Source organism: Rhinolophus sinicus, linkage group LG03, assembly GCF_036562045.2.
Source record: "Rhinolophus sinicus isolate RSC01 linkage group LG03, ASM3656204v1, whole genome shotgun sequence".
NCBI classification, from domain to species: domain Eukaryota; kingdom Metazoa; phylum Chordata; class Mammalia; order Chiroptera; family Rhinolophidae; genus Rhinolophus; species Rhinolophus sinicus.
Genome location: NC_133753.1, coordinates 28,005,785 through 28,033,251, shown reverse-complemented (window position 1 = coordinate 28,033,251; position 27,467 = coordinate 28,005,785). Strand labels below are relative to the sequence as shown.

At 38.5% G+C, this 27,467-nt stretch overlaps 1 protein-coding gene across 3 annotated transcripts in view; it reads left to right on the top strand.

Moving 5' to 3' along the window:
- EXD2 (exonuclease 3'-5' domain containing 2) overlaps window positions 1–23,737 on the top strand; it is a 56,152-nt gene extending 32,415 nt beyond the window's left edge. For all 3 annotated transcript variants that reach the window (XM_019733490.2, XM_019733488.2, XM_019733489.2), the window contains exons 3-9: window positions 9,593–9,849; window positions 13,856–13,982; window positions 16,843–17,174; window positions 18,152–18,258; window positions 18,517–18,652; window positions 19,656–20,012; window positions 22,289–23,737. In XM_019733490.2, coding sequence (XP_019589049.2) covers window positions 9,593–9,849; window positions 13,856–13,982; window positions 16,843–17,174; window positions 18,152–18,258; window positions 18,517–18,652; window positions 19,656–20,012; window positions 22,289–22,505 — 1,533 coding nt within the window. In that variant the 3' untranslated portion in view covers window positions 22,506–23,737. The remainder of the gene's footprint in view (window positions 1–9,592; window positions 9,850–13,855; window positions 13,983–16,842; window positions 17,175–18,151; window positions 18,259–18,516; window positions 18,653–19,655; window positions 20,013–22,288) is intronic.
- Window positions 23,738–27,467: the final 3,730 nt, after the last annotated feature.

Genomic DNA, 27,467 nt, shown 5'->3' with positions numbered 1-27,467 from the left:
AGTTTGTGGTTCTAAAATTCACCATGATGAAACCAGGCTTTGTCTTCTTTCTGTATTTCCAGCTTGGGATTCAGAGAGATATCTGCATATGAGGATATGAGTATCTTTTATCAATTTAAAAATTCTCTTTGAAGATTGTCTTTGCCTTGTGTTTTCTTCTGTTTCTTCTTCTTCCCTGCCTCTTCTTCCTCCTTCTGTTCTTCCTCCTCCTCCTCCTTTCTTGCTGGAATTTGATCAGCGGTACTCTCAAGCGTTTATGCTATTCTGCATGTCTGGTCAGCTCTTTTATATTTAACACATCTTAGTCTCTCTGGATTTATTCTGCATAATTTCTTCAGGTCTCTTTATAGTTCCATTTTTCTTTCTTTAGCTTTGTCTAATCTGCTGCTTAACTTGCCCTTTGAGTCTTTTTTAAAAATCATTTTTATTGTGAAATAAAACACATCTAGAAAAATGCCTGAAACAAAAACAGCGAAATGATTTATCTAAAGAGAACAGCTGTGTATCTAGAAACAGAAGATTGCTAGTAGCCCAGAAGCTCCCCTTGTAATCATTGTCTCCCCCTCACCAAAGGTTGCTATTATCCTGATTTCACGATATTTACTTTCGTGTTTTTCTTTATACTTTTACTGCTCAAGTATGTACTATAATTTACTTTTGCCTGCTTTTAAATTTAATGTAAATGAAAAATCATCAAGTATGTATTCTTTTTATGATTCATTGCCATGTCCATTGTATAAATACTCGTATAGCCCAATTTATTCATCTCTTCTAATATTGATGGACATTTGGGTTGTTTACAGTTTGGGGCTCTTACGAAGAATGCTGCAATGAATATATGCACTCATTATTATTGGGCATGTGTATCTATGAGTGGAATCCTGGGTCAAGTTTGTATATATATCTTTAACTTTTATAGATAATGCCAAACTATTTCCAAGGTGATTCTAACCAATTTACCCTCTCATCAGTAGTGCATGAGTATGCATACTCATTGTTTCCACCTGTTTTCAGAAGTGATTCTACTAATTTAACCTCCCACCAAGACTATATGAAAATTGCCTTTCTCTTGCATCTTCATCAGTACTGTTAGATTTTGAAATTTTAGTCATTCTGATGGGTGTAGTAATTTTTCATTGTAGTTTTAATTTGCGTATTCCTGATTACTAATGAGATGAGCATCTTTTCTATATTTTCTTGGTAATTTAGATATGTTCTTTTATGGAGTACCTATTTAAGTCTCTTGCCTCTTTTTCTATTGAGTTGTCTTTTTCTTACTGATTTGTAGGAGTTCTTTATATATTGTGGATATGAACCCTTTGTGAGTTAAATGTATATCGTGTATGTCTTCTCCTATTCTGTGAATTGCCTTTACATTCTTTTAAGGTTATCTTTTGATGATCAGAAGATCAATATAGTGTAGTTTAACAAGTCTTATCCTACCCCTAGTCATGAAGATATTTTCCTATATTATTTTCTTGGAGTTTTGTGGTTTTAACCTTGTACATTAGATTTACAGTTCTCCTGGAATTGTGTGTGTGTGTGATGTGAGGTAGGGTTAAGTTTCATTTTTTTTCCCTCCCATATTGATATCCAGTTATCCTAGCACCATGAATTGAAAAGATAAACCTTTTCTCACTGCTTTGCAATGCTGCTTTACAATAGAACAAGAGTCTGTATATGAGTAGATCTGTTTCTGGACTCTGCCATGGTCTATTTTTCTATTCTTACACTAATGATTACAAACTGTCTTAGGTACTGTTGTTTTATAATGACTGTTGATATCTGGGACAGCAAGATTTGCCATCTTGTTCTTTTTCTAGAATGTCTTGAATATTCTTGGTCCTTTGCATTTCCTTATACATTTTAGAATCAGGAATTTTAGAATCGACAAAAAAAAATTCTTGATGTTTGATTAATATTGCATTGAATCAATAAATCAGTTTGTGGGGAATTGACTTCTTTACAATATTGAGTTTTCTAATCTAAGAATATTTATTTAGATCTTTAATTATTCTTAATGGATTTACAGTTTCTGTGATTTTTCATTCTATGATAAATGAAATCTTAAAAATATTTGTGTTTCTAATATATAGAAATGCAATTGGTTTTTATATATTTCTCTTATATTAAGCCTTACTAAACTCACTTATTAATTCTAATTACTTGTAGATTCTTTTGGATATCTATGTACACTATTGTATCATCTGTGAAATAACAATTTTATTTCTTTCCAGTCTTTACAATTTTTATTTCTTTTCTTGTCTTGATGTACTGGCTAGGATCACAATATAGAGCTCATTAGAAGTGGCGATACCGGTAGTAGTAGGCCCCTCTGCCTCTTTCACTGTCTCAAAATGATAACTTTCAACATTTTCATATTGAATATATCGGCAATAGGTTAGTTTGTAGATCCCTTTACCAGATTAAATGCATTCAGTTCTATTCTTGGTTTGTTAAGAGATTTTTAAAAAAATCATAAATGGTTGTTGAATTTTATCAAGTGCTTTTTCTGCATTTCTTGAGATGACTATGTAGTTTTTCTCCTTTATTCTGTTGTGAAATACATTGATTTTTTTTAAATTTATTTTTTATTGGGGAATATTGGGGAACAGTGTGTTTCTCCAGGGCCCCTCTGCTCCAAGTCATTGTCCTTCAGTCTAGTTGTGGAGGGCACAGCTCAGCTCCAAGTCCAGTTGCCATTTTCAATCTTTAGTTGCAGGGGGCACAGCCCACCATCCCATGCGGGCATTGAACCGGCAACCTTGTTGTTGAGAGTTCGCGCTCTAACCAACTGAGCCATCCAACCGCCCCTCCAGAAGCTCAGCGTCAGTTTGTTGTCTTCAAACTAGTTGTGGAAGGTGCAGCTCTCTGGCCCATGTGGAAATCAAACTGGCAACCCTGTTGTTCAGAGCTTGAGCTCTAACCAACTGAGCCATCCGGCTGCCCCAAAATACACTGATTTTTGAATTCCTAGAATAAATCCAATTTTGTCATGATGTTTTATTCTTTTTATACATTGCTGAATTCATTTTCCTAATGATTTTTAGAAGATTAAAAAAAAATCTGTGTTTGTGAGTGATATTGGCTCATCATTTTCCTTTCTAAAAATCACCTTGTCAGATTTTGATTAAAAAGTTATGCTGGCCTCATGAGTTAGAGCTATTACTTATTTTTGTGTTCTCTGGAACAGTTTATGTAAGATTGTCATTCTTTTTTCCTTAAATGTTTGATTAGAATCTCCTAGTGAAGCCATCTGGAGTGTTCTTTTAAGGGAAGTTTTGAATTCTGGATACAAAATACAGTTTCTGGGCTATTCATATTTTATGTTTCTTCATGTCTGTTTTGATAAATTACATTTTTCATCTTAATCTGGTTTCTCAAAATTTTAAATTATAGGCATAAACTTATTTATGATATCTTCCAGTTTTTTCCCTCTGTCTGATGAATATGTAGGGATGGCTTCTTTTTCATTCTTGACATTCTTGCTTATTTGTGCTTCTCTCTTTTTTTCTTGATTACTCTTTCCATGGGTTTATCAATTTTATTAGTCTTTTCAAATAACTAACGTCTGGCTTTGTTGATCTTCTTTATTGTGTAGGCTCTATTTCATTGATTTCTGCTCTTTCTCTGTTATTTATTTTCTTCTAGTTGCTTGGGTACAATTTGCTGTTCTCTATTTATTCTTCAACCTATTTTCATCTGACACCCTACCATACTACTCCACTAAAACTAATCAAGTTGATGGCTTTCTTGTTTTCCGATCCAGTGGACACTTATTTGGACTCATTCTAGCTCTCAAAAGCGTCTGCCCAGTCCCTACACAAGACATTCTCTTCTTGGCTTTCATGCCCTCACACTTTCCTATCTCCTATCTTAATGTTCTTTCCTCTTTTTCTCTTTCTGATCCCCCTTTTACCTGACATCTAAATGTTGGCATGCCTCAGGCTCGGTTTCTTCTCCATCTACCTCGGGGATCACAAACTAAGATGCGTGCAAAGTCCAGACAGGAAATGTAAGTGAATATGTAGAATGATTACATTTTTGAATGCACAGGAATATTCTTAAGTTTCATAAAGAAATATGCTTCCTCCCTTTTAGTCTTTAAACATAGGCCTCTATGGTCTATCTTTCATTTCCCTAGTTTTGATAGAGACACGGATCCTGATAAATACTTCTTTGTACTAGAAAAATAGTGGTGTACAAATACCATGATACATGGAAAATGACAGTTGGCTTCAGTGTTGAGAAGATGTTACGGTGAATTAGAGAATTCATACCTTATATAAGTGGGGAAGCTGCTATACAGTTCAAGCCAAGTATTGCCAGATTGTTCAGTTCTTTAAGGAGAACTTGGAATATAGACATTTTAAAATGTGAATTCCACTAATTTCAAAATTCTGGCACAAGTTTTTAAATATATGGAGACAAAAAACCAAAAAGTAAACATTTCAATGGGTCAGCAGATGGGTCCATGGACCACTAATTTATATCCTGTAATCTACATTCTTTTTCCTAAGTGATCTCATTTATTTTTTTTGGAGAACCAGTTTAAAAAAAATTTTTTTTAATTAAAGTTTAATTGGTCTACAATATTATATGAGTTTCAGGTGTACAACATAATGACTCAATATTTATGTACCTTATGATGTCATCATGCACAGTTATGATATTATTGACTATATTCCCTGTGCTGTACCTTACATCTCTGTGGCTTATTTATTTTATAAGTGGATTTGTATGTCTTATTCCCCTTCACATTTTTCACCCATCCCCCAACTCCTTCCCCCACTTTTGGCAACCATCGGTTTATTCTCTGTATCTGTGAGTCTGTTTATGTTTTATCGTTTTTTTGGTCGTTGTTGTTATTTTTTAGATTCCACATATAAGTGAAATCATACAGTGTTTGTCGTTCTCTGTCTGACTTATTTCACTCAGCATAATACTATTTAGGTTCATCCCTGTTGGCGCAAACAGCAAGATTTTATTCTTGTTTATTGTTGACTAATATTCCTTTGTGTGTGTGTGTGTGTGTGTGTGTGTGTGTGTGTGTGTGTGTGTTGTGGCATCTTCTTTATCTATTCATCTGCTAATGGACACCTTGCTTCCATATCTTGGCTATTGTAAATAATGCTGCAATGAACATAGGGGTGCATGTATCTTTTCGAATTAGTGTTTTCATTTTCTTTGGATAAATACCCAGAAGTGGAATTGCTGGATCATCTGATAGTTCTATTTTTAATTTTTGTGATCTCATCTAATTTTATAGTTTTAAATATAATTGATATGCTGATGACTCTCAAAAGTAGAACTTCAGCCTTTAATATCCACCGGCCTACTTGACATGTCCCCTTGAATGTCCAATAGTCATCTCAGATGTAACATGTTCTTAACAGAACTCTTGATTTTTCTTCCCAAACCTGTATTACCCCTAGTCTTCTCCACCTTTAAGATTTAAATCAGGGAGATATCCTCCCACCTAAGGGTTTTCAAACAGAAGTGATATGATTGAAAGTCTAGACACAAATAGGTATTATGTTGGTGCAAAAGTAATTGCGGTTTTGAAGATTAAAAATAATTGCAAAAACTGCAATTACTCTTGCACCAACCTAATAGTTATAGTATATTAAGTGTCTTTAATTGCAAAATATATGGAAATTCAAAGAAGTGGTTATAGAAACCAGGAAATAACACAGCATGCTACCAGAAAGAGGTATGAGTTTCCAGATGCTCCTGAGTTACCTATGGTGATATACAACTATGGATGAGTCACCTGTACAAAATGAGGATGCTGACATTTTTTTTTAGAAGCTATTATTTTGCCTTTCTCCTGGGGATGTAGGGATGGATGTTAAATATGTTTCTGGCCCCTGACTAAGGCCTGATTTTTTTTCTGGAGTTTCTGGCTATGGACGTCCTTGCTTAACAGGAGCAAATAATTGGTACAATAAATATTGAATGAAGTGAGGGTCATTTTCCCAAGAGTATCCTTCTGCAGGCCCAGGCTTCAGGATTATCTGAGGTCCACTCGCTTTTCCTTCTATTACCACTTAGGAAGTATTACCAGTGCTATCTCTAAAATAGATTTTGCATCCATCTACTTCTCTGCATTTCTACTTCCTCCCTAGTCCAAGCCTCAAGTATCTCTCATCTGAACCTTTGCAATAGCCTCCTGACTCTTTGCTTGGACTCTTGTGCTCCTACAGTCCCTTCCCCATGTAGTAACCAAAGTGATCTTTCAAAAATGTAAATCAGGTCGTGTCAGTCCTCTGCTTAAAACCCTTCCATTGCTTCAAATAAAACCGAGATGTCTTAATTACTTACATGTTCTTAAGGACTTACATGCTCTGGCCTCTCTCAATACCTGATGTTGTGTCCATCTGTTCTCTTCCCATTCTTCTTCCTACTTTCCAGCCTCATTGGGCCTTCCTTTTGTCACTTGGATAGGACAAGCTAATTCCTGTCTCAAAGCTATGGGCTAAATTTAACTGATATACAAACACCACGGACTAGGGATGCTCACTAGTTAACCTGTGTGAGCCCAGAACATGGTACCAGATCATTCTTTACTCTTTACTGCCATCGTGGGGCTATTTAAAGAATCAGTTGCTTTTCCAGAAAATTTTATCAGCTCTGGACTTTTAGGAATCCTACATAAAGATTAATTTCATAGGTGTTCATTATATTATTTATGCTTTGTAAATTACATACAAGTCATATCACTTTTATGTATCACATACAGAAAATGTAATAGAGAAAATAAAATATAAAAATTAAAATATACTACATAGCATATAATCCCAAATAGGTAAAAATACAAATATTTTTAAATACAAAGAAATAAAATCTGGAAGAAAAAAATGTGGAATGTTAACAGTGGTTATTTCTGGGTTGTGGAGTTTTGATATGATTTTTCTTTTTGTATAATTGTATGTTTTCTACAATAAATATGCAATGCTCTATTTAAAAAAAAAAGATTTCTGAAGTTAAAATGGATTTTCCACTGGCCCTCGGAGGATCTCCAAACCAATGTTCTCTAAGTAAATCACTGAAATATGGAAAAAAGTGTTAGAAATTTTGTCTAGAATGATTGATGGCATCATTCATTTAAAATTTTTACTTTTGTGTATATTTAATAATGTGTATAACACATTAGTATAGTACTACATGTATATAATTTATAAACACATATGCATATATATTGTGTATGTCCCAAACATTTTTTATATGAGTTGACTGATCAAAAGAAAAAAAAAATCAGAAACTACTGGATTAAATAATTCTAATGAAATTAAAACGTCATTTTTTTTCCCTATTATACATAACATTGGTAAGCCAAGGGTTCCATTGTTTTCCATAAATAGTAAGTGATATCAAGGGAAACAAACATTAGAAAGCAAAAGGGGAAAATATGAGAAATAAAGACTAGATATCTATTATTTTATTTTTTTTAAGGAAGGCGCAGCTCACAGTGGCCCATAGCAGGGATCAAACTGGCAACCTTGATGTTATTAGCACCACACTCTAACCACCTGAGCTGACTGACCACCCCTAAACCAAGTTGACTCTGCTCCAAGTATTATTCTTCCAGTTATACATTCACTATAAATTTGGTCCCTATTGGAATCATAAACACTTGGATTTCCAGTGGCAAAACCTTAATTATAATACATTAGGCCTTAAACACAATCCAGAAACAGTATTAAAAAGACAACTTACTGTATCTGTCCACCTATGTATTTACTTAATGTATTTTATACAGTGGAACCTGATTGAAAAGATGTACAAAGATCCAGCCTTAGGTATTTGCAGTATTATGTCAAATTAGCAGTGCTAAATATTAGAAGTGGAGATTTATAGCTTTTTCCTAGAGAAAGCTGGTATTACAGAGGGAGGGAATTACTCATTAATAAAAAAGGCAATTTGGCCACAATCGGATGAATTATAGAAGAGGACCCAGTATTCAGTTTCTTTTAGGTCTTTCTGACCTTGGCTGAGCCCCAAGAAATAGACACATTAGAGATCAAGCTGGCATACTTCAATTTGAGGATACGGAAATAGCCCTCACTGATAACAAAGCAGTGCCTGAGAAGGGAAATCCTAAGGCTTTTGTGAATTAAACCATGGCTTTTACTTAGCACTGAAGTTGAAGTCGAGGGCAAAGGGCCCTCCTGAATTTTGTCTTTAACAGCAGTTCTTTGTAATCTTGACTATTTCCTCTCTGTGATTTTACTCACTCCATAATGAAATAGCCCTCCCCTGATGACTTGTAACACTTTGTTTGGACCACTCCTTTGGTATTTACCACGCGATTTCTGAGGATGTGAGTTTGTGTGCACTGTACTCCACTTGTACGGCTGTAATCCTTAAGGCATGTTCCATTTCTTGTATAACTTTACGTTCACGGTGGCACCGAGTGCAATGCCTAGCACGCTGATACTGTGGTAGTGAGAGAACCGCACTGCCTAGAACAGGCAGGGTGCCCACTGTTCACGCTGTGGACAGATTCTTTGTTGTGAGGGGCCATCCTGTACCTTGAGGCTGTTTAGCAGCAGTCTGGCCTCTAACTGCTAGATACCAATGCACTCTTCCCCAAGGTGTGACAACCAAAACTTTCTCCTGGCATGGCCAAAAATCCTGAGGGTGAGGTACAAACATCTTGGTTGAGAACAACTGTTCTAAAGATTGGGAAATGTAGGTTCTGGTCCTGATTTTGCCATTATCTCTTCATGTTGAGGCAAACTGCTTCACCTGTAGACCTTAGATTTCCTCTCCTGAAAACTATGAGGATTGGAATTTATCACATACTTAGTCTGGTGTCCATGGATAGCTTTACAGAGCCTTTAATTCATGTGAATTTTGTGTTAATTTTTCTGGGAATAACTTCCTTAGTTTTTAGCATTTTCTACAACTTATCTATTACCTCAAAAAGATTAAAGCTAGAACAGTTAATATATAAAGTTATTTTCAATCCTTAAGATATAAGCATCCTAGCTTATGCTCAGTATACATTTTTCTTTTTCTTTTATAAACGACATAAGATGCTGAGAAAGCACTTTGTGCTACCAGGATTTATTATATCGGCAGGTACCACTTATTTATAATAGTATTGTATTTCCTACCTCTTCTTAAAAATCGGATCTTGAGGCAGTGATGATAAGGTAAATGAGTCAAGTCAATGGCATGTACATTAGAGTCTGGATAATAAAAGAGTATGTTTATCATTTGGCACTCTGCTCCTTAGCGTTTTTGGGTTTTTTTGTTTGTTTTTTTCCTTAGCCTTTTAGAACCTGTATGTTTTACATGACTCTGCCAACGAGTCCCAGCGCTCCTCTGTGTCAGCTGGTCACTATTTATGGACTGCTCATATTGCACGCCCTGGAGTTTCGGCCCTCAGTAACCTTTGTTTAAGTTGCTGCTTCAGAGTACATTGCATTTGTTAGCACAGGCTGATCCTTAGATTTGAACCAAAATCCGGTCAGCTGCTCCTTGTGGGAAGGTGAGGGTGTATCTCTGAAACTTGCTTTTTGCCAATTTCATGTTGTCCTTAGTGCTGTGCTAGGGTGTTAACTGTTTTTTTCCTCTGTTGCAGGTGAATTTGGAAGGCAAAGCCAGTCCTCTGTCACTCCTTCAAATGGCCTCCCCAAGTGGCTTCTGTGTCTTGGTTCGCTTGCCCAAGCTGATCTGTGGAGGAAAAACACTACCAAAAACGTTATTGAACATTTTGGCAGATGGCACTATTTTAAAAGTTGGAGTTGGATGTTCAGAAGATGCCAGCAAGCTTCTGCAGGATTATGGCCTTGTAGTTAAGGGCTGCCTGGACGTCCGCTACCTAGCCATGAGGCAGAGGTATGGTTGGTACGAGTGCTGGGATTGCTGTTAGCTGTCGGGCAAATATTTTAGCAAGATTTGTAGATTAATGAGAATCAATAGTGAAGCATCTGAAATTCTTTACAAGCCTAGAGGCTTCTGAGATGCAGATTGAATTTGTGAGGAAATATTCCAACTTCTGAGAAAACTGTAGTTTTGGTCTTTTTAGATGAAACATTAATAAGGTGCCTCTATAAACTATAGGTTGTAAACTGATGACCCCACTGGCTAAATTAGGGCTGCAAATGTTTTTGGTTTTGTTTTTTTAATATGATATTTTTGGGAAATTTTAGTTTAAATCCAGAAAATTTAATGTAAAAATCTGTATTTCTGGCTTCTCTTGAAAAATTAGATGATTTGATTATACTAGGTCAATAGTTCTAGATGGCAATAGTTGGCTGGGTAGCACTGTCCTCTTTAGATGAGCATGTCCTGACTCTTCCTGGTAAGTATTTGAATTTGCATACTCTGCTTTAGGCTAAAATTGATGATAACTCTAATCCTTACTGAGAGGAAGAGAGATGTGCCTTTCCCTTGGAATTCTACTTCTATGGAAATGATATTCTAACTTTTTTTTTTTAAGGAATCGCAATTAATTTCTCATGTATATACCTACCAAGTCCTCGGTTTAATAATGTGAACTGACGCAGCATGTCTCCTTGCCTCAGATGACACTGCCATTAAAAGTTTGTAGGTTTTGATAAATGAAGGAAAGGCCTGATTAAAATCTATGCTTATTGTAATTTTTTTAGTATAAAATGAAATTTTATTTTAGCTTAGTAATTTGGCTTATGTAAATAAAATTCATAAGTAAAGTATCAAATTTTTTTTCAAGTAATACAGGGAAATACTGAAAAATGTTGAACTCTGTAAAAGTGTTTGGAGTATAAAAGCAGAAGCCACCTTTCGGTTAGGCTCTCCATCCTTTGGCACTGCCTCCTCACAGGAGTGCCACTGTTACTCTGTTGCTAGAGGTGGCTAAGAGTTGACTCTGGAGCTGACTGTGTGGGCGCCAATCCCAGCGCATCCCAGCGCTGCCCCTTTCCAGCTGTGTGACCCTTGGCAAGTTACCAAGCCTCACTATTCCTTAGTTTCCTCATCTGTAGAGATAATAATGTTCCCACCTCATAGGATTGGTGTGAGGATTAAATGAGTTAAACTATATAAAGAACTTAGAAATAGTGTTTGACATAGAGAGTGCTGTGTAAATTTCACCTGTTACCATCATCTTCACTATCACCTTCCACACCATCATCATCTGATTGGTTTGGCCTTCCCAGTCTCTTTCCATGCAATTACGGTCCTCTCTAGGAATATCTAGAAATTGTGCCCTGAGTTTTCTGGCTAAATGCAGAATGGCCAAGTGTCAGAATAAGAATTTGGCCAAAGCTGAATATTATCGTGAACTTTTCTAAAAATAAGAATGAAGCATTTATCAGGTCTTTCATTTTTTAATGAAATTTTATTAAAATTAAAAAATTATTATTTTGTTATTGAACACCACAGTAGTGAAAATAATTTTTTTTGACATTATAGTGTAAGAAATTTAGCATTCTAGTGCAAGAATTGTACTTAGCCCTGTTAGTTAATTATGGGTTGTTCCTGATGTTGATCAAAAGTAGTTGCTACTTTCAATTTTCTTTGTGGGGGGGTGGGGGTGGGACACAGTTTTTTGGTTGTTGTTTGGGGTTTTTTTTTGTAATGCTGTCTTCTTTTCTTCATGCTCTTTATATTTTTATTATATGTTAACTGAAAATGATTTATTATAGAGATTGTTATATATGATTTTTGAGTCTTTCCTAATGAAACTTTGAAGTGGCAAAGGTGGCATCTTGTTTTTAATTCATCCTCAAGCAATGTGAAACCTTCTCAAATATGACATTTAAAAAAAGACTAATGACCTAAATGGAATTAAATAACTAAAAATTAAGTACTGTCCTTCAATGAGGCTATTGATTTCAAGAATTATGGAATATCCATGCTTGCATAATGACACAGCTGTTAAAAAGTTTGAAATAAGTACAATTGTATTTACTGACATGGAAGGAGGTCTCTGATACATTGAGTGATAGAGCAAGTAGCAGAACAAAAAAACAAAACAAAAGCCAGAAAACAGTATCTACTCCATCGAACCATTTGTTATTTGTGCAGAAAAAGTCTGGAGGGTCATATTCCTGAGGAGTGGAAGTGTGGGGCGGAGGGCTTTCGCTTCTCACCCATCATACTGCTATCTCGTCTGAATTTTTAATAATAAGCACTCATTACTTTTATGCTTTCTAATAAACAACAGAAAGTTTTATGTCTCACCCAAATCCTTAATTTCCATTAATTGAACCAAGACCTTATGTATTTTATCTAAGTGTATCTGGACCTGTTTTTACTTTTTAGTCAGTGCTCCTTTTGGGGGTGATGAAATCTATCAATTTATTGCTTGTTCTTGTAAGGAAAGACTTCCTTTTCATCATCATAATGGTTTCACTTCCTACAGTACCTGAGCAGTCCTACATGTTGTAACACAGACATGAACCTCCACCTCCGAGTTTCCTGCTCTAAAACTTCTAGTATCTCACTTGGTAACCAGCAAGCCAGCTCCACTTGTGTAGGTGGATATGTTCTTAATTTCACATTTATGTCGTTTGGAATCTCCAATCCTCGGACATATTAATTTCTTTTTCACCACCCTGCAGCTATTTTAATCAAAAAGTGTTTGAAGAGCAGAAAGGTTATTTAGTTTTATTGTACCTTCACACCCTCAGTGAAAATAGCCTTACCATTTTTTTCAAATTTGAAAAGTAATACACCAACAGTAGCTGACTCAAATATAGAAAAATATAAAGAAGGTATCAAATCACCTCAAGGCCCACACCCAGAGATAATACCATGTTTCTCCTAAAATAAGACTTAGCCGGACCATCAGCTCTCATGCGTCTTTTGGAGCAAGAATTAATATAAGACCGGGTCTTATATTCTTGCTCCAAAAGACGCATGAGAGCTGATGGTCCGGCTAAGTCTTATTTTCAGGGAAACACAGTATCACTAACATTTGATTAATATCTTTCTAGTTATCTCTGTGCTTCTTCTCCCTCATATACCTAGAATTGCATACACAAATGTATTGTGTAGTATATATACCGTGTTTCCCCAAAAGTAAGACCTTATATAAGACCCAGTATTATATTATATTATATTATATTACATTACATTACATTACATTACATTACTTTACATTTACATTTACATTTCATTACATTACATTTCATTACATTACATTACATTACATTACATTACATTACATTACATTGATCTGGTCTTATAGTAAAATAAGACCGGGTCTTATATTAATTTTTGCTCCAAAAGATGCATTAGAGCTGATTGTCTGGATAGGTCTTATTTTCGGGGAAACACGGTATTAACATAAAGGAACCATAACATATGTTTTCTTTCACAGTCTTGTTTTACTTAACTAACATGTCATGGACACCTTTTTACATCAATGTAGATCCACATTCTTATTTTTAATAGCTGTATGGAATTTAATTGCATGGATATTTAACCAGTCTTATAGTGATGGACATTTAGGTTGTTCCCAATGTTTTACTACTATAAATAGCACTACAATGAAGATTGTTTTATGTCCATTTGTCCTTAGGATGGATTCCTAGAAGGGGAATTGCTGAATCAGAATTTTTTGTTCAAAATTTTAATTTTGCTATTCATTGTTAAACTTTTTAATAAAGGTTATAAAAATATACAGTTCACAAATTTTAGGTTAGACTGATTCTTCATGCTTCACGAATACTAGATATAGTTATTTTAAGAATATAATCTAATAGATTAAAAAATTGTGTATAATTTTTATTTTACCTTATTTGATGTCTAGTGAGATGATCTGTCATCTGCTTATTGGCCATTTACATGTTTTTTTTATTTGCCAGTTCTTGTTCTTTTCCCATTTTTGATACATGATTTTATTTATTTCTTGTAGAAACAATTTGCTCTGTAATGGGCTTAGCCTGAAATCACTCGCGGAGACTATTTTGAACTTTCCCCTTGACAAGTCCCTTGTACTTCGTTGCAGCAACTGGGATGCTGAGACTCTTACTGAGGACCAGGTACTTCTTATCAGAGTAGTGAAGGATGGAAGAGTCATTGCTTGTGAAGTGTAACTGTTTTTAAATTTTTAATCCTCAAATATGATATAAGCATTGGGCAGAAATGCCTTAAAATAGACACATTGTCCGATGATATCCAAGATGACTGGTCTATAATAATGCTTAATGAGATTTTAGAAACTGCAGAAAATAATATTTAAATTTGACATGAAAAAAAATGGATTGAGAGTATGGCACACATGGCCAGGCTTTTGGACTAGTGGGTTTTATTATCAGTAATTATAGATTACAATCATATGTCAGTAACTATAAGTTTTTTCTCAGGCTATTCAGTTTCTCCAGAGATGGATCTTCTAGTCTTGTGCCCAACAGGTAGAAGCCCCACAGCCTATATTTTGGTAGCTGAGTGGGGAAAGGTACTAGCAATCTCACCATTCAGTTCGTAGACTTTCCCATAATCCCCCTTTTTTTCAGGTGACACTTTGCCTCCAACTTTCACTGTGCTTGGTATTACTAGGTCCTGATCCTCTGTGATTTAACCATTTGTATGACCTAAACGTGTCAAAAACCAAATCCTGTACATTGAGTAAAACAAAGCAGAGCAGAAAGAAGAGTTTATTGCAAGGGTTTTGACCTGCAAGGCGAGAAACTCAAGGCTACGGGAGCAATGAGTCCCTAGTTGCTCACAAACTAAAGGGTTTTTATGGGGTATATGCAGAAGTTACTTGGCTATTTCAGCTGATTGGTTGCCTAGTGGTCTTCTTCCTTGTTTGAATCAGGGTAGCTGAGAGAGGGAACAAAGAAGTCCAAACATGGTGTGAACAGACTTGGCATTTGGGGATTGGCTGGCTACCTCTGCTGATTTCTGAAGAGAACTGTAAATTCCTGCAACTTATGTTAAGTTTTTGTTTTCTTCAATGTGACTGCATTGGCCAGCTCCATTTTTTTCCTGACATAAATTGATTTCATTTTAGTTTGGGTTCTACAAACGTTTACTCTTTTGCCTGAGAGAAGAAGTAATTATCTGGCCCTGTGGTATAAAAGAGGATATCTGGAGTTGTAAGGGTTCTTTATGAAGAGTCTCACCTTATCCTCCTGTTTTCACTCCTATTTGTATCCTTGCTTTTACAGATACCTGCTGCCTCCCATTCCTTATGCGTTACCATTCTTTGTGGCTCAAATTAATTTGATTTTTGGATTTTGAGCTTACCAGCCCCTGTAGGCCTAGGTCTCAGCCTTCTCTTGCTTGCTGAGTCGGTTACCACTTACTTATTCATCCTTCCAAAACATTGTTAATGGAAAGAGATACCAATAGTTAGTATCTTAAGGTTAGTATCCTGTGAAGAGAGTTCTAGTAATCAAATTATCTGAATTTGTTTCTACAGCTATTTCTGCTTTGCTGTGACCCTAAGTAAGTTACTTCCTTGTGCCTTGGATCATTTGTTCATTCCTTCTTTCCTTTCTTCCTTTTAATAGTTTTACTGAAATATAATTTACATACAATAAAACTCACCTATTTAAAGTGTACAAGTCAATGGATTTTAGTATATTTACAGAGTTGTGCAGCCATCCTCACAATCGAATTTCAGAACATTTTCATCACCCAAAAGGAAACACCATACCCATTAGCAGCCACGTCTCATCCCACCCCACCACCCCAACATCTGGGTTTGGTGTGGTCGTTTGAAGCACAGAAATTTTTAATTTTGATGAGGTCTAGTTATCTATTTTTTTTTCTCTTACTGCTCATGCTTTTGGTGTCACATCTAAGAAATCATTGCCTAACCCAACTCATTTACTCCTATGTTTTCTTCTAAGAGTCTTACGTTTTAGCTCGTACACTTAGGTTTATGATCCATTTTGAGTTAATTTTTACGTGTGATGTGAGGTAGGGGTCCAGCTTCATTCTTTTGTATGTAGATATCCAGTTGTTCAGTACCATTTGTTGAAAAGGCCTTGGTTTCCTTACCATTTGAAAATAATTTGTTAAAAAGTGCTCTGAACTCTTCACATTCAAGTACTTTTCCCATGGGAGACAGCTTGCTGCTAGATATGTATTATAGATTGTTGGGTCTAGGTGGAAAACGTTATCCAAACTTGTTTTATTCTAAAAGCATTAAAAAATCCTTACTAATAGTATTGTTTACCAGGCTGGGTTATTAGAAATGAATTAAAGAAATCAAAGTCTTTATAGCCTTTGTTGAGAAAAGCTATTAATTATAGTTTTGACTACTTTTATTTATGACCAGCTTCCCTGTGACCAGTTGCTTGGGAGAATGACTTACCATTATTAAATAAATAAATTCCAGAAACTGGCCCTTGTGACTTTTGATGTGAGGCCCATGTTTGAAACTGTTTGTTTTCCTTGTTTTCAACATCTTATTAAGAGGTATGGCAGTGAACTTCACTGTAGGGCCTCTTAATGAATCTTGGTGTCAGCTGTTCTAGGTGATAAGCACCCCCAATGTGAAGTTCATATACTAATTGTCAGACCTGTGGTAACTACCCTATCCCAAACTGGAGGAAAATCTGTCTAGCAGTTTTGGCTGTAGATAGAAAGAAACTTCACTGATTTATATACTTTAGGATTTTTGAGCATTTAGAGTTAAGTCATTATTGTAACTATTTTAGTTGAAAACATAGGGAACATGAAAACATAGGGATCATACTATTTGGTTTACTTTTGTATAGTTTGAAATTTTTCATAACCACAAGTTTTTAAGAAGTACGTGATGCCTAGGTTATTGTATTATACGACTTGAATTAGAACTAAAATTGTTTATATCTTTGTGCTTGACTTTGCAGTTGCTCTCTCTGGTTTGCCTTCCAGATTCCACTGATCTCTGACTTTTCTCTTCAGGTAATTTATGCTGCCAGGGATGCCCAGATTTCAGTGGCTCTCTTTCTCCATCTTCTTGGATACCCTTTCTCTAGGAATTCAACTTTAGAAGAAAACGATGACCTCATCGGCTGGAGAAAAGTCTTGGAGAAATGCCAGGATGTGGTAGACATCCCGTTCCGAAGCAAAGACATTAGCAGATTGGGAGAAGAGGTTAATGGGGAAGCAACAGAATCTTTGCAGAAGCCAAGAAATAAGAAGTCTAAGATTGATGTAACGGTGCCAGGCAACCACCAAGGGAGAGACCCCAGAAAACATAAAAGAAAGCCCCTGGGGGTGGGCTATTCTGCCAGGTAACTGAGTTGTTCCCTGTCTAGTAAAGAGTCAGAGGCCCGGCCTCCAACAAGGCGCATGCGATGCCTCACCTTGGGTCTGGGGAGAAGGCTTATGTGGTAAGGCAGCAGAGGCTCTCCAGGGATTAATTTTGTTTTTCCTTTCCTTCAAGGACATGTGGAGCTATCCTTTGATTTATTTGTGTGTTTTTCTCTTTTTCTCTTTCTTTTACTTTTTTATGGTTGGAGTGGAAATGAAGAGAGCTTAACCTAGCTTTGTCACTGATCTTGATTTGACCTTAGACCGGTACTTTCTCCAATTATAAATGAGGGTATAATTATTATTCCTGCTTGCTTCAGAATAGCTGTGAAAATAACATGAAGTACATCATACTTTTCAGGAGAAGTGCATCATCTTGTTCATTTTGTATTTGACTATTTAAAATAGCATCCAGCTCTAAGCCAATATTACACAGCTTACGGGTCCAGTGCAGAAAGATGACTGATAAGTGCTTTGGAGTGGAAGTTTGGTCCCTGTAGCAAAGTGCCTTTAGGAATTGGATGATTAAATTGAAGCAAGTATTGCGTATGATCCAGAAATAAATGCACGCAGCCCTCATCCCTTTAGACTGAAGTTCTTTAATTTTAATTTACTTTGTATAATCCAATGATTCCTCTGTAGGACAGTTTTCTTGGTGCTGTGTTCCTGTTTGCTTTCATAATAGAACCGTGTAACACTACCCAACTCAGTCCTCAATGTCCCAATCCATAAATATAAAAACCAGAAGTATAAACTAATTCATTTTTATTTCTGTTTCCTAGCCCAATGCAGATGGAGGAATTAACATGGTTTTTTGCCTCTTCCCCCCTGTAAATGTAATGTTTGCCCCTAGTCTTGAGAATAGCTTGGGTCGCTCAGAAGAGAACCATGGGAGGCAACTGGTTCTTGGACCAATAGTTAGCTTTCGGTTTTAGATTTCTCTCTCCCTTCCCTGCAGAAAATCACCCCTCTATGATAACTGCTTTCTCCATGCTCCTGATGGACAGCCCCTGTGCACTTGTGATCGAAGAAAAGCTCAGTGGTACCTGGACAAAGGCATTGGAGGTTTGAGATTCAGCTGTCGTATTTTATCTATAATTAGGTGCATGTGGGCTCTGGCAGGAGTGGGGAGTGAGATAAGAGAGAGGGATGGATGCGTAGAAGAAGGCAGACAGAGGTCTGGAGTCACATGGGATGGGGCTATTGAAAATCCAGAAATAGTGATGTCTGCCAGGACAGAGCTGAGAACAATGAAGGTGGGGTACTTCTTTCCCAGGGGAGAGGTGAGTAGTCACACCTAACGAAAACTTATTTTTTCTATAGAGCTGGTGAGTGAAGAGCCTTTTGTGGTGAAGCTACAGTTTGAACCTGCGGGAAGGCCTGAATCCCCAGGAGACTACTACTTGATGGTGAAAGAAAACCTGTGTGTAGTTTGTGGCAAGAAAGACTCGTACATTCGGTGAGTGTGGGGTTGCCTGCCCTGATTGTCTGCCTCCATGGAAATTGCCTGGGTGGCCACATGCAGAGCCCTAAGGGGCCTTGCTGGAATCTGCCCATTTTGGCTGAGAGACTTGTCCCTACGGGACATTTCCGTTTCCCCGAGAGCTTTGACATTCTGCCTGGCTTTGTGTTAGTGGTGCCCACCTCTCCTGAGCCCAGTTCTTACTTTCTGGTCTGCAGCACTCTTCTCAGTAACAGTTTGCCATAAAGAGAGTGGTTCCCTTTTGCTCGTGAAGGAACTGAGACCAGTTCCTTCAGAAGCTGCCTTTCTGTCCTTATACGCCCCCCGAGTGGCTCACAAGCTTTCTGATCTTTGGTACTGTTCACGAAGTGTCCATATGACGAGGCTTCCTCCTGGACTTCTGTGAAGTAACTCACTTTCCTTTTTTCTCCCCTTGCAAAGTGAGATAAGTAGTTGTGGTTACCAGGAGTTTTTCCTGAGAGCTTAGTTCTCCTTAGAAAATAATGATGGACTCTGATGAACCAGGGAAATAATCTTAGAGTAAGGGATTATTCAAGCTGAGGAAATTGGCTTTTTCAGGTCACCAGGCTCCCAGAATTTCAGGAGTAGAGGTTACGTGCAACATGCTTTGAGACAGTTGTTTTCCAAATGTTAAAGGCCATTCGACTTTCTTTTCATTTCTCTGATACTTTTCCTTCTGGAGCACAAACTTCTCAAAGGTTATTAGGTTTTTGCCACCCCTGACCTTCCCCTGAAGACTGATAACAGGTAGTCTAGTCTCACTTTAAGAAGAGGGGAACCTAAGGCCCAGGTAGGTAGGCAGGTGGGCCCACAGGGGAATAGGTAGTATTGTTTTTATGTACTCTCTGTTGGGTTGTGGGGCCCAAGGCTTTGTGGTCACATTTAGGTCCAGATCAGAATCCCAGTAGCCCTCCTGCGAGCTCCATGTATGTTCTGTGTCATATGCTAATGACACTGCCTTCTGGGCGGGCTTCCTCAGGAAGAACGTGGTTCCACATGAGTACCGGAAGCACTTTCCCATTGAGATGAAGGACCACAACTCCCATGACGTGCTGCTGCTCTGCACGTCCTGCCACGCCATCTCCAACCACCACGACAACCATCTGAAGCAGCAGCTGGCCAAGGAGTGCCAGGCCCCCATTGGCTCTGAGGAGGGCTTGCGCCTCCTGGAAGACCCTGAGCGCCGGCACGTGCGTTCTGGGGCCAGGGCCCTGCTCAGCGCGGAGAGCCTGCCTGCTCGTCGGGAGGAGGAGCTGCTGCAAGGACTCCGAGAGTTTTATAACACAGACATGGTCACGGAGCAGATGCTTCAAGAGGCTGCCAGCCTGGAGACCAGGTACAAGGGACAGCTGTGGTCAGAGAAGGGATTGAGGCATAACAGTGACATTAATCCTGACTACTTAGCGAGAATGCTTGCCAGGGAGGGGGTGTTCGCTCAGGTGCCGTGCATAACCTCGGACTTCTCCCATAAGTATCTAATGGCTTAAAATACCACAGGGGTGGGATAGAACCATGTATTTGAGAATTTCCTTTCCATGGGAGACTTGCCTCTATCCTTGACCCTTTAAGGTCATATACTTATGTCCAGTCATTTTCATGACCAGCAGGAGAGTTCAAATGCAGTGGAGTTGTGCCTTATATATTCAGTGCAGAAATAAATCCTCAAGTCAGCACATAAAATGAAAATAATAGTCAAAACATACCCTCAAATCTCTCACGTTGCCCTTGAAGTACAGTGTATGTGGTTTTATGTCTCTTACCTTAGCCAGGTCTGTGGGAATTGAGACCAATGGATTCATGTTTCCTATCTCACCTGCATTCCAGAATACTGGCCCACTGAATGGAATATTGGCCAGAATTGCTGTTACTATTTAAATGACTTTTCTCCTTTTTCCTTCCTTCCTTGCTTTCTCCCGCCTTCTCCATGAGTACACAGTTGAATTCATGTGACTTATATCAGTGTTCCTAAATGAGAAGTGTATGATCTGGAGAAATGAATGCGTCCATGGCTCAGATGATAAAAACTGGGCTCTCTGCTATAGTTTTGCTTCCCAGCTCTCACTTTTTTCAGTAGTCCTAGGGGTTGAAATAACTGAACTGATAAATTCACAAAACCCTGATAGTGATGCTGGTTGCCTACAATATTTTTGTTATCAAAAAACCAAAGCACCTTAATTAATAGCAGTAAATATTTATTGAACAAATATTTGTAGATACACTAATCTAACCAAGCTAATAAACTTTATATAAATCATCTTGATTATTTCTTGTAACAACCCTCTGAGGTAGGATTTAGATTTCTAACTGGTAACTGCTAACATTATATCTTACATTTTAAAAAAAATCTTTCAGTTTAAAAAAAAAATTATTACTATATTTTATCCTTATAACCATTCTGCGAGGTTGTAGATACCCTGAGGTTAAAGTTAAGTAACTTACCAAGGTCATCTTAGAGATGAATGACACTGGCTCCTTTAACCAGATCCCAAATGTATTTCCTAACAGAGCAAATCTTCCCCTTTCAGCCACTGACCTTTCTAATAAATCCCTCTTGCTGACTTGGATAGAAGGATGCTGCACTTGATGTCTAGGACCGAGAAGAACAGCTGGTTGGGGAAAGATAGACAAGTTAGTGGGATGTGCAGGAGCTAAATAATAAAATGTCTGAAGATACCCAGAGGCACTGACACTGCTAGACTGGTGGGGGCTTGGGAGGGAGGGCTGAGTGAGGTGGGGCTTCCAGGAGAGGAACTGAGCCCGCGGGGCAGGGAGCTTCCTTGAGCAAGGTAATCTATTCACGGCAGGTGAGCACACCGTTCGCTTGGTATCAGAGCAGTTGTTAAGGCCTCTGCGTAGTTGGGAAGGAGGCAAGGGTTCGTCTCCCTCTTCCCCAGCACCAGCTGCACAACGAGCAACCACGGCAGCATTTCTTTGTGACCAAAACATTTCTCATGGATGTGGTTTGGCATTCTTTTTGTGAGAAGGAAGACACTAAAGGGCTGTCCCACCTTTCATTTTACATTCAGATATTATTACACTGCTATGAAAAACTGGCACATGTGGGCTGGTTTAACAGCCTCACATAAGTACTGAGTATGGTTCAGGATGAATAACTTAAAAGGAGAGTGAGTTGGTAACTGAGCACCCTGGAGTAAATACAGGACCAGCATTCTTCACCCACCACCAGCCAGACAGCAGGGCCCCTGCAGCAGGGGCTGAGCATCATGCGGTGGTTTTCCCACAAGTATAACTCACAATCCCCACATGCCTTCTGTCAGATTATAGGCAATATATCCAAACTGTCTTTTTGTTTCTATTTTTTAAGGAGGGCGCAGCTCACAGTGGCCCATGCGGGGAACGGACCGGCAACCTTGGTGTTAGCAGCACCATACGCTAACCAACTGAGCTAACCGGCCACCCCCCAGAATATTTTCTAAAAGGCAGATATGGGAAAGAGGATGTTTTAAAAACGTTAAAGTAACCAACCAGTTAGGAGTCTAGCAGTCTCCCATGTGCCCTTATGGAAGCCCCAGGGCCCACAGCACTTGTAGCCCACGGTGAGACCGTCCTGTACCGTTTCCCTCAGACCCTTTGCATTTTGTGTCTTGGCAGGATTTCCAATGACAACTATGTTCCTCACGGGCTGAAGGTGGTGCAGTGTCATAGCCAGGGCGGGCTGCGCTCCCTCATGCAGCTGGAGAGCCGCTGGCGTCAGCACTTCCTGGACTCCATGCAGCCCAAGCACCTGCCCCAGCAGTGGTCAGTGGACCACAACCATCAGAAGCTGCTCCGGAAATACGGGGAAGACCTTCCTGTCAAGCTGTGGTGATAGCTGCTCCCCTCCCAGGTTCGGACGGCTGGGAAGCTGAAATCAAGGTTGAAAAGTCACCTCTTCCTGTTTTAATACATCGATAATTGTCAAAGCCTGGTGACACATCTCAGAATACTAACCCATACTGATCCCAGGATGCTTCTCGTGGAGCAAGGCCATTGTTTTAAGGAGAGCTTACAGTTTTGAATTTGGGTTAGGCAGGGTGAAATTTCTTTTTTCCTCCCTTTTATTTTTATTTCTGTGGACAGGGGGGGCCGTGGCCTTTATTTTACTCTTTCTCTTCCACTTTCCCTGTGCAGATGGTAAATGAAGGATTCTCCCTGAAGTGACTTGTCAAGACTGTCAGGTTTTTAATACATTTGTTCCCTGTCCAGTATGTTGGTTTATATCAAATTGGTTGTCAAGTATTTCAATCCCATCAGGTTAGGAGGGGGAGTAAGTTCTCCCAGAGGGTTGGAGAGGTGAACAACGGTTCAGATTCGTTTTTCCAGTTCAATCTCATAATTATAATTCTTTTGGCTTAATGCTCTCCCCATAGCTTACCTGCCTGGGATCTATCCCATCTGGATCATTTCAGTTTATTTCACATACACTTGACAATGCTCCCCTTTACAGGTCCAGGACCAAAGCAGCAACTTCCTGCCCTACACGCCCACCCGAACACTGGGGGGATCCTTTTCTGGAAATAGGCCTTCAATCTGGGTGGGACAGTGAGAAGCATAAGCACCATCTCCCAAGAGAATTTTGGTAATTTGCTCAACTTTCCCTTTCATACTGTTTATTGTTTGCTTGTTACAATTCTCCTGCCCAGAATGGCAAGGTTTTTTAGCTTAATCCCTTTCAAAAGGAAGATTCTCTTTTCTCAGAATCAGTATCAGGTCCCTTCAGATTTGCATACTGACCTCTTTGGAGCACTTCATTCTCTCCGAGTCATTTGGTCAAGTTGTAACATGAGAGGACACCGAGATGAATTAATATGTTTAGATGTTCAAAACAGTGGTGTTTTATCTTTGAAAATGTGAGGTCACCACTTTGAGCATGAAATCAATTTACTGGTGATTAGTATTTTTTCTAAAGTATTAGGAAAACTTTCTTATTTTATAAGATCTTAAAAAACTAAAAAAGAATTTTATGGCCAGAATCCAGTAAGAGTTCTGCATTGAAATTGTGCCCAAGTCGGTAATGATTGCTCTAACATTGATAAATAAAACTTCTAAGCACAAAACTCACTGATTGTAAATGTAAAAATTTTTTCTTCATAACTTTATAAAATTGGTAAATATTCTTCGGGGAGGAGATATTTATCCTACAGGACCCTGCCACATGGCAGTACCATGGTATGTGCACACAGATGGATATGTAGCACTCAGTGCAGCTTTGGCCCATCAACAGCAGCCCACAAATACATGTGTACATCCTGCATTTTGTTTCTCTGCCCCTTTATTCCCACTTTCCTCAAACAGGCATTTCTGGGATCTAAAGTAGAAATCCTTGAAAATGAATAGTACCAGCCACTTTGGGGACTGGATGTTCAATGCAGTAGGTTATTAGGAGCCTGTGTGTCTGTGGTCATATTGCATGGAGCCCAGTGGTGGAGAACCATGGGGATGGGCTAGGTGGTCGTGTAGTAGGCTGGCCACAAGGTGGCACTCAGAGATTTTTGTTTTATATTCATTCTTGAGAAGAGGCTTTTAAAATACATGGTTCCTGAACATAACTCATGACTTATGGTTCACATTTTGCGTAGTTTATTTGGGATTATTTTGATAGCTTCACAAGAAAAACTTCTTCCTCTGAAACAGGGAGTAGGGCTCTTTTGTTCTCTTATGAGCCTCGAGCTAGGAGGTAAGAAACACAGACAAAAGTCTTTTAAGGTCCAGTGGTTGCTGTGGAAAGAAGGAATGGGTTCTCCAACAGAGCTTCCTGCAAAGCCCAGTAACAGAGCCAGCAGCCATGATAGAAAAACATATTAGACTGTGGCACATGAGCTTTCTCAGCCTTTCCTGAAGAGTTACTGTGGAGAGTTGAATCTTTTTGTTCTCTGAGTTAACACGTTGTGTACAGATCACGAGAATCTTCACGAGGGATTTAAACCCTGCCGTACGCAACGTGTTAACCTTGGACTTTAGCAGCCTTTCCCTAAGACTGACAATTACTGTTTCAAATGAGGTATTTTAGAGTAGGCATATTATAAAATAAATATTTATTGTTTTTTTCTGATACAAAGTGAGGTATGCTTATTGGAGATGAGTCTAAAAAAAGAATCAAAATCATCCATCTTCCTTCTATCTAGAATGGAGCTGACCTTTGCTGGTATGTTTATAAATTTCCTTTCAGAATTTAAAAAGCACATTATATAATGTTTAATCAAAATTGAGAGTCATACATATATACAACTTGGTATCTTAGTTTTCCCCTCACTTAATATGGTATCACAGTAATTTATTTACTGTGTGTTTAAATCTTTGAAAGTAGATTCATAGTGGCTTTACCTTGCTTTAATGATCTATTCCTGCACTTGAAAATTTTGGTTATTTCAGGTCCTTTGTTAATTAATATCAGTGACACTGTGGTAAACTTTCTTGTGTATAAATCTTTGACTATATCTTTAATCATTTTACTAGAATAGAATCCTAGAAATTGGATGGTGAGGAGGGAACTCCCATTGCTGGAGTGAGTACAAACTGATGCACCTTTAAGAGTGCATCTCACGGTAATGCTTCTTGTTAGCCCTGTGGCTCATGTCCCGGTGCATTTGCTGAGTTTCCATGTGAGTGGCAGTGAGAAGACAGTGTCATAGCAGGGACCTCTTGGAATGTGCTCTGATTGTTATGTTTGTAGGCTCAGAGTCTTTTCTCGGCTTCCCTTTTATGTCCTACCCTTTATTGCCTCATTTTCCCCTTATAGTCAATGTCTTTTGTAGAAAAACTTTATTTTAAAGTAAAAATGTAAAAAATTTTTAATTAAAAATAACATTTTTTATTTTAAAATAAAAGTTACAGACAGATCTTTTTTTTTTTCTAATGGACAAGCAATTAGTGATTTGCCATTCTAAAGTGAACAAAGCACAATAGTCAGGGATTTGTTTCCCTCTTACCAGTGCAGCCATAAGTTACTTATTATTACCCATGTCGCAGATAGAGATCAGATGACAAAATGTGTTCTGTTGAAATAAAGCCATTTTAATTCCTCCTGTTAGGCTCCTAGGAGCCCAGCAGGCAGAAAGAGCTTTTGTTCAGCTTCCTATACTGCCTGTTAGTTTGGGACCCTAACATTTGACTATAATTTAAATTCTTAGTTTACCTTGTCTCTGAGTTTTTCATTCATTCATTTATCCTTTCTTTCTTTTTTTCTTCATTATGTCTCGTCTTCATGAGAGGTATCACTTTTTACTTTTAAAGGAGATGGTTTCTCAGTTTGCTAGTTTATAGGTTTTAAAAGAATTCCTCTTTCTGATCATTTGTCTTTTCTGTTGTTCAGGTGTTCATTTTTAAAGTACCTAATCCCTCAGGAATACAGTAAGAATAAGTTTTGGGGGATGATGGGCGCTAAAAGAGGGTATAAGAATGATTCTCGTTATGATTAACTCTTGATCTGAATAATCTGAATATGTAATCCCCCAAATATTTTCATTTTAGAATTCAGCTAGATTTTGCAGGTATTCACCAAGTTGCCTCCTCATGCTGGAGCCTAATACCTTCTGCCTGTCCCCAGTCCTGGAACAGTTTCATATCAGGCGACGGAGCAGGGCTGACGTGCAGCCAGATGTCCTGCTTGTGCAAAAGTCCCTGTTCCGCCAGCTACTAGGAGATGCATTAGCCACTGCCTTTGCTTGAGGCACCAAGGCCGTTGCTTAAATGCCAGTATGTTATTTGGAAAGGTAGGAAGTAGATTAGACCATTGTTTCCTCCTAACTGGCTCTGTCTGTGGCCAACTCTGGTTGGAGGTCCCTAGACACTGTGGGTAACGGGACCAAATGAGTAGTCACGGGGGATAATGATAACCAAGAACTGACTTTCTCTGCACTGGAGGGGGGAATGTCAAAGAACCTAGTTCACGTGCCCTGGCTTGTACCCTCTTCTACTGTGGTGCGCACTGCCTAGAACGGTGCTTCTCTGCCTGGACTGAGTGGAGCTAGTTAATCGCATACTCTCCAGATTGAACTCAGAGCATTTGAGCTTTGAGCCCCAGCTTCCTTATTCATTATTAGTTTTGAATTTTTCTCTCTTGCTAAATGGGTAGCCTGTTGTCTTTGTGTCAGCATAAGCCTCAAAAGCTGCTGAGTTTCAAGTCAGTATTCCTGTAAGTAAGTATGATGTGTGGTCCAGAAAATTTCTGCATTGAAGAGGCTACTTATATTCTACTCCTGCTTCCCAAGGACCTCCCTTCTCAGGCTGCGATGTGCTGGGGCAGAGGTGGGATTCTGACTGTTCAGGCCACCAGGGTCTCTGTAAGTCCTGGATAAGAATCAGAAATTTGAGCTTAGTAAGCTAATGGGGCTGAAAAGAAATGAAAGATTGAGACATGGGTAGTTTTAAAAGAGGTACATTTATTTGGTTGGTGCGGGTGAGGGGGGTGCAGTCCATGGACTTTATATTTTGCTCTTTCCTATACTTAGTTCTGTCGTGAATTGGAGGATTAAAGGAATAGGCTGGTGACCAGCGTTCTGGTTCTGGTCATTAGCTATGTGTCTTTTGGACCAATCACTGGGCTCCTTTATTTATCAAGAAAATGATGAGTTGGAATTAGATACACTGTAAGGGCAGTTCTAGCTGTAGTATTCTGTAATACATCCCACCATTTCTTGATGTGGTACTTTCCCTCGGGTGCTGTGTACCTTCTGCCTCGTTGCACACTCTCCTCCCTGGGGAGGGAGACTGTGCAAGGAATGGAGGGGAGTGAGGGAAGCAGGATGCCACACCATGTCCTCCTGGCCTCATCGACTAGGGAGAAGCCTGC